The sequence below is a fragment of the Orbicella faveolata genome, unplaced genomic scaffold (assembly GCF_042242905.1).
Source record: "Orbicella faveolata isolate gen_17 unplaced genomic scaffold, um_ofav_v1 contig_27, whole genome shotgun sequence".
In the NCBI taxonomy this organism is placed as follows: domain Eukaryota; kingdom Metazoa; phylum Cnidaria; class Anthozoa; order Scleractinia; family Merulinidae; genus Orbicella; species Orbicella faveolata.
Window position 1 is genome coordinate 129,053 of NW_028301555.1, and position 7,442 is coordinate 136,494.

General features: G+C 38.7%; 1 protein-coding gene across 1 annotated transcript; it reads right to left on the reverse strand.

Moving 5' to 3' along the window:
• Positions 1 to 2,177: 2,177 nt before the first annotated feature.
• Positions 2,178 to 6,084, reverse strand: LOC149106992 (uncharacterized). The gene is made up of 2 exons (XM_089296958.1): positions 5,897 to 6,084; positions 2,178 to 4,496 (listed from the first exon to the last, which is right to left on the reverse strand). Exons 1-2 carry the CDS (start codon positions 5,918 to 5,920, stop codon positions 3,861 to 3,863), a joined length of 660 nt encoding a protein of 219 aa, XP_089153084.1. The 5' UTR covers positions 5,921 to 6,084; the 3' UTR covers positions 2,178 to 3,860.
• Between the last annotated feature and the right edge of the window lie 1,358 nt (positions 6,085 to 7,442).

A 7,442-nucleotide genomic window follows, 5' to 3' on the forward strand; every position in this document is an offset into this window, starting at 1 on the left:
TATCCGTGTATTACTGTTGTAACAGCTTCTGGCGGTAAAAACATCACACGCTGCGTGACTCGAAATTTGGCCGAGCGGAGGTCTGCGTCTGGTCACCGACAAAAAAAAAAAAATAAACCACGGGTAAACCATGAACCGCGCTCGGCCCATGGCCGCGCGGTTAATAATAAACCCCGGGTAAACTTAGAACCGCGCTCGGCCCATGGCCGCGCGGTTAAAAAATAAAAAATAAATAAAAGAAAATAAACAAAAGAAAATAAACCACGGGTAAACCATGAACCGCGCTCGGCCCATGGCCGCGCGGCTAATAACGTAAGCCTAAGTGTAAGCCTAACCCCAACCGTAAGGTTTAGGGTTACGGGTTAGGGGTTTGGTTGGGTTTATGGCTAGAACTGAAATTGTTTCAATTCCGTCAAGTCTAAGTCTATAAGACTAGTCTTGAGTCCTTTTAAGTCCTTTTAAGTCATTTTAAGTCTTTAAGTCTTTAGTAGACTTTGACTTATACTTTGACTTTGACTTTGACTTCATCTTCGCCTTCGCCTCCGCCTTCGCCTTCGCCTTCGCCGTCTCCTTCGCCTTAGTTTTCGTCTTCATCTTCGTCTTCGTCTTTGTCTTTGTCTTTGTCTGATTATGTCAATATTTACTTTGTGTGTGCCCGCCTTAAATTTAACCAAACTGGAAACTTCAATTATTTCTTGACAATCAAATTTGATGGACTGTAACCACTTCCAGTCTTGTACTCAGTAATTTGTACTTCTTTCCCAAATTATTAATTATTCTCTTTCTTGTGAAGAAGCATTTCAGTTGTTGACTCAATTTATTTGTATATTTGGTGGTATTTAGCAATATCTATTAGCAAAGGTTTTAATGCACAAGCAAGTAAAAATTAGCGATAGGAACGGACGACGCTTCGGAGAGTCGTCATGATACCATTTCCTTCTCACAGTTTATTTCCCATCTTTGAACTTGAAAATAGTGTCATGACTCCGAACGTCGCTCGTTCTTATCGCTAAGTTTTACGTAATTTAGCAATATACATGTAATTTGGAAATTAAGATATACAACTTTCGACAATCAGCGAGGGGACTGTCTCCGTTTACAGCCAAGTTGGCTAAAATCAGAAGACATTCTGCTTAAAATCAGAATATAGTTTCACTCTATCCTAGAATGTGCAACAGAACATTGGCGGACATAGTATACAAGACATTTTGCGCCTCAGTTTGAGTTTTACTGAATCTATAGGTAGTACATAAAACAATAACTAGTGGTTCTCAGAATACCGAATTAAAAACATAATTTTGAGTTTTGTAGTTAAGATTGTTACTAGCGACTATTTGACCTGCAGTGTAGGGAAACCTAGTAAACCTTCTAGTTCGATTTTAAAGCATGTTAAGGTATGGCTCGCACCCTAATTTGCATAAAATCTGAAACCAGCCATAACTTTTAAACGATTTACCAAAACACCGTCAAACTTGGCAACAATATAAAGCATATCGACCTTAATTCAGTTTTGGTTTTAAGTATTGATTAGTTAGGTCACGTGACCTCTTATCAATGTTTGACTGTACCAAAAGAAAATTGAAAATGGGTTGGCGAGATGCCATAGAAACGATATAACCTCATGTTAGTTGTCTTGTTGTCCCTTATATGGTTCAGGTCGGAATGGTTGAAAGTGACGTGTTGTTTAAGAGATAAGTAGTAGAAAAAGTCTCGTGACATATTTTGTCTCTTAATATCTTGTCAAGAGAATAACAAATTAGACCATTCCGAGCACGGGTAGTTTTTTGAGTAAGGGCAGAGAATAACTGATATGTTATCCTTCGCGTAAGCTAACCTTTCCCCACCCCATTTGAGGTTTTACTATTGCCCGGATTATGACATCACTTGACACGTGACCATCATAAAAAATAACTTATTTAAGCGATTTAAGGATGCAAAATTCCTATCGGTGTGTACTCTTGGTCTTCTTAGGGCAAAAAGCAACGTTATTTCTATAGAAAAAAAGTTTAAACTTCACGGGGTTTCCAAGGAACTAGCCATGCCTTAAGATGCTTGAGTATATCTTAACGTTTATGTAGTGATTTACTGCATGTTAAGATGGCCGAACACAGTTTTCGCGCGCGCTTTTGCTGATGCAATTCAGCGCGCGCACAAGGATTGTAAAAAACAAACATGCCGTCAATACAGCGATCATTTTATTTACTCAACACCTGCACTATCTGCGTTGTTTTCCTCTATAATTGAACCCAGTGTATTGATGGCTTTAGTCTTTTATTAGAAAGATATGTTAGAAAAGGTAACGATGCAAAGAACCCAGCAATTCTCAGCTTTTTCTTTGTTACCGAAAGAACCCAGTTAAATGCAGTGCATGCGTAAGAAGTCAAAAAATTGCGATTGAATGAAAAGTGCACTCTCGGAAATACGCCTATTACTCGAAAACCACTCATTAGAATTTCACGAAATTTGGCACGAAAATACTTAAGGAAATAAGTAGCTGGACTATTGAAAATAATTGAACTTTAACAAAGGAAATTCTAGATATTTCGGTGAACCTTCAACAAGGGATAATTAAAGATCTCTCTGTTACATTATTAGTAAAATGGTGTTAACTTGTGAGAATCGTTACAAGCTTGTTGCAGGCAAATTATAAAGAAAATCTAATGACTAGATTTTCTATAAATAAACAAAACCGATTTTAGAGGCCTGTTTATACTTAGTCATGTTGCCATGGCAACGGCACGTACGTCAGCCTAACCATCAAAAAACCAACGTTTGTGTTGTTAACTTGCTTGCTGCCATTTTTGGCGACCGAGGGATCAAGGGTTTTAGAGAAAAAGGTGAATGAACACAGGTATCAAAAACTGTGTTCAGCCACCTTAAACACTTAGTAATCTCAGATAATGTGAACCTATTGTGAGGGTCTGCATTTGGTTAAACTGATAAATGAGGAATTTTCAAAACTTTAGCGGCTAGCTGCAACGAAATGCCCGGTTCTTACATTGATAGCTGCCCCTTGCATACGGCTGGTGCGCCTGAAATTTGAATAATTGAGCAATCGGGATTAAGTAGGCCTGAAAAACTGTACTGTCCTCAGTCAAGGCAACGTACATGTATGTTCATAGCGAAGGCATTGAAGTCAGGCAACTTTTCTCAACGGAGTTGGCATTGAATATTCGCCAAAAGGGATCAATTCAAAAGAAAAAAACATCAGATTGTAAAAAGTGAAAAATATGAAACATTTGTGTCTCCAAGCTTTTAATTCGGCGCCAGAACTGGGTCGCCTGCGTACAGCAGCTCGCTCGTCGCTCGTCGTTCGTCGAGTGTCGCCAGGTAGGATATTTACTTTGAACAAAATATTTTGTTCCTCGTCAAATTACAGTAAACCATAATTTTCGAGTTAAGTATTAAAAAATGCCATTGTCTTTATTGTCTTTAGCTGCGAAGAAAGACTATTATTGATCGTGTCGTCTCGGTAGGACAGCTCGGTTTTAATTGCCTCTCGTACTGCGGGCGCGGTCACCACATGCAAGGTGAAATTGTTATATGTAAAGTTTTCAGATAGCCTTGAAGTGGATCGACAGTTGTGAAATCAAGGAAAATTTAACTGATGAGTGAGATACCAGCACCCATACCCAGACCCTCCATTGTTTTGCGAGAAGCAAGCCGTCCGTTGGTCAACTCTCATGGGCCATAATCAAATAAGAATAGATTCTGCTTCAGATTTAGCTCAACGAGACCTGCAAAGCACGACCTGCGACTCGTAAAAGTTACATTCAATCCATAGCAACATCATACCTAGGTTTTCATTTTATAATTAAAATTTATCATTTAAATTTCTGTTTAATGTAAAGTTTAATTTCTTATTTTTCTTCTTCTTCTTCTTCTTCTTCCTCTTCCTCGCCTTCTCCTCCAGGACGATCAAGGTCTCCATTTTGACATTTCCTGATGCATCTTCTCCATAGACGGCCACGGTAGTTATAACACCCATCAAGGCACTCTTCGGCGTCCCTTGATTTTTTGCAGCGCTTCTGGCACCATTCCCTACAACGCCACATGCACACGTCTTGATCCTGCTCGGCCTGCGGATCGAACAATTTATCCAAAGTGTTCGATTCGTGAGGGTTCTCATCTTGAGCAACTAATCGCTTGGCATCTTTTTCCCATTTTCTTCCTTTTCCGGGCCGTTCGGCTTGTGGGTCAAACAAACTGTCGAAAAGGGGCTTTTCGTTAGGGTGCTCTGCCTGTAGAACCAATCGCTTAGTCGCCTGGGCGCTTCTTATATTTCCGCCTTTTCCAGGCTTTCCCGGCCGCTCGGCTTGGGGATCAAACAAACTTTCGAACCGGGACTTTCTTCCAGGGCGCTCGGCTTGAGGAACGAAACGCTTAGTCACCAGCGACCCCTCTTTATCAGGCCCTTTCTCTTGTGAAACGTACGAATGCACTAAGGACTGAGTAAGAACGAAGAGGAAAAGAACTACACAGAGAAAAATCTTCATCTGAAAAAGCAAAAACGTCAGTAATAATGATAAGTCAACACATAAAGTTTGCCAGTGGAACAAACTCTATAAGTTAACCATGGCTAATCCCGCAGCCACATACATCACTTGTAAAAAATTTCGGACGCCAAAATTTCGGCCGTTTTATTTCGCACGTTTAATTTTCTGACACTTTTTATCTCATTTCGGACAAAAATTTCGGGCGCTTCGCTGAAACAAAGATAAAAAAGTAAATTTACGCCTACAAAATACGAATGAGACTAAAACAACATCTGTGAAAATGATAATTTTACTGCAGCCTCAAGGTCTCTTTGATATGACGACGGAAAAACATCACATATTCTATCAAGCCCGCCGTTACACATCTCAAGCAGTCTCAACTAGAACCTCGCTCCTTATAAAGGACACTAAGAGCTTTTGAGCTCCAATTGGCTTAATTATCCGTGAGTACTGCACTGTAAAGGTATCTTTCGGACGCTTAAAATTTCCAACGCTTAAAAATTTTGCATGGTTTTATTTTCGCACACTTTTTTTGTCCGAAATTAAAATCGTACGAACTCTTTTACCGACAAATGGACACACTAACTGAGTTTTAGCTGATAACACGAAGAATAAGCCTTCGCCTAAAGCATACAAGCTATAATTTTACGGAGTTGGTCGCGCCGGGTTTTGATTGGATAATGATAATCAGGAGCTTTTCGGGAACGCCCACGATTGACGAAGACATCCCGTCTTTTGCCAATTCGCGGTACTTGTCTGATACCACGCTGGAAATGAAGTCGTGATGGAAATTGAAAAGGAAGCTCTTTTACTAAAATTATTTCGCTTAATCTTCCGAGCAATATAACTACATTATCAAGCATAAAAATGACCACAAATGTAGCTAGTGGACATTACAGCAGCAACTACAGAAAGTACAGTAACTGTACGATATTGAAAGTTGAAAGAAACTTGTGTGGAAAACTAAACAATGAAACTTGGCTCACATAATAATTTAGAAATAAAAAGGTTGAATTTCGTTTGATTTAAGTTTTGAATCCTAAGGCTATTTCAGCTGGCGATGATTTAAACGGGGTCTTAGAATCAAACCAGTAATATTGCTGTCGATAACAAAGATTCAAACAAAGCTTTCCTGATAAAGAATCGTATTTTTCCAGTGAAAGTCCCCCGAGAAATGTTTGATGTGCTGAAGAGACAACGTGTTGACCAGCACATATAGCTCCTGTACTCTTAAAACGTATACAAGTTGCCGAAAATAGAATTAGAAATTCATGGTATGGACAGCAACAGGCGACGAGCCATGTCATTTCAAAGAGAAACGAAATTAACGGGACATAAGGAGCCCTAGTTAAGACTGGGTTAGGTGACATTTTGAAGAAAATACTACCACAGTTTCTTACCTTAAGACTCTTAATACCTGGCATGGGAACCAAGTTCGTCCTTGCAAAGATGCGTTAATTTCCTTTTTCTTGCCGTACCAGATAATGGGACAAACTTAGCTTCTAATCTCGACTTCTTTATATATACCGTTCTGAGAGGTTGGGCGCTAAAAGTAATTAGTCAAAATGACAACGTTTGTTCGTCGTATTTAAATACGCGTACGAGATGGGTCTTGCAGTAAAAATGGGTTCTCTTCAGGGCAACTTATTGGAAAGGTGACAATAAGAAAAATTAAAATCATTCAATGGAAAAAATATTCCCTGACAGATTTCTCAAGAAATTCTACCTTTTCAGTTTGCTTTTTTTTTTTCCCATAGGCGTATACAGACAGGATTCTCAATACGACTACTGATTAAACTAATTAATTATCAAGGCAATTTAGAAGACATTTTCCATGACTAGTGTTCTTGGCACATACAGTAAATATTTGTTTTCGGAGTACTGTTGAAATTATCAAGATATTGATCAGACTATTCCCATTCATCGTACTACAAATTAATATTTGGGGCGGAAGATATTCGCTTAAACAAATCAATTTGCAACCTAATATCGTTGCGTAGTGTTTTTTGTTTTCGTTTTGTGCATCGTATCGATAGATTTTATGGCAATAATTAATGAAATCTGCCAGTGATTGCGGTCAAGCTAGCGTATTCAAAATGTAATGTTTCTGATTGATTTTCCACATATGACATGTCATTTCCATGGTTATTTCAACATCTCCTATTTGTAGGAAACTGGTTTGTCCCTTCAGAATGAAATTGGTAGTCCAATGTTTGGAATCAGCGTATGCAAGGGTCAAGAACGATACATTAGATCTGTACTCTTCCCTACTGTGTTGTGAAAATGTGCGTTTTATTTCTGATTTATCACCTCGATGTTTCAGTGCGCTTTCGTGACAAATGCATGGTATTATCGCCAAAACAAAAAGCACATTAGCCGAACATGTTAACAAAAATCGAGGAAGATTTACGATGTCTGTGGAAAATAAATGGTCCCTTTATTGCTCATCAGAGCTAGCGGAAACTGTAATTAGTACTTTAATATTCTTTTCTTAAGATAACATCTTAAGAAACGTTTCTTGAGGAAATTGCATTTATATTAATTTTGTTCGGTTTTCTACGGCAAAAGAAATTGAAAACTGAATAGTGCTCATACAGCTTACGGTACAACAGCGATCGATGCGTAGGATGGTGTGCAATTCAAGCAAAAAAGAGAGAGAAAAAAAGGATTTTACAATATTGAAAAATATTGCTTTCTTTAAATCCTCTTTGTCAACTGACCATGCTGTTTTTCCTGACCGTTGAAATAATTTATGACAGAAAATTCGGCCAACAGAATGACTGATGACTGATTTTGAAGCTCTCCAGTCTGCATAATTATAAGTAGCGTAGTTTATTTTTTCACCTTCTGTTTTGTGTCTTCGTGAAAGAGCCCACAAAAAAGGTTGTCTCGCCGTCTTCTTCTGTTAAATCTCACAAGACTTTCCCTTCCCTTCTAGCCTTGAAG

Excerpts from the sequence above, each read along its gene's own strand:
- LOC149106992 (XM_089296958.1), bottom strand. The coding sequence starts at position 5,920 with ATGCCAGGTATTAAGAGTCTTAAG. Across the intron at positions 4,497-5,896 it reads CAGGTATTAAGAGTCTTAAG|ATGAAGATTTTTCTCTGTGT; the intron begins GTAAGAAACTGT and ends TTGCTTTTTCAG.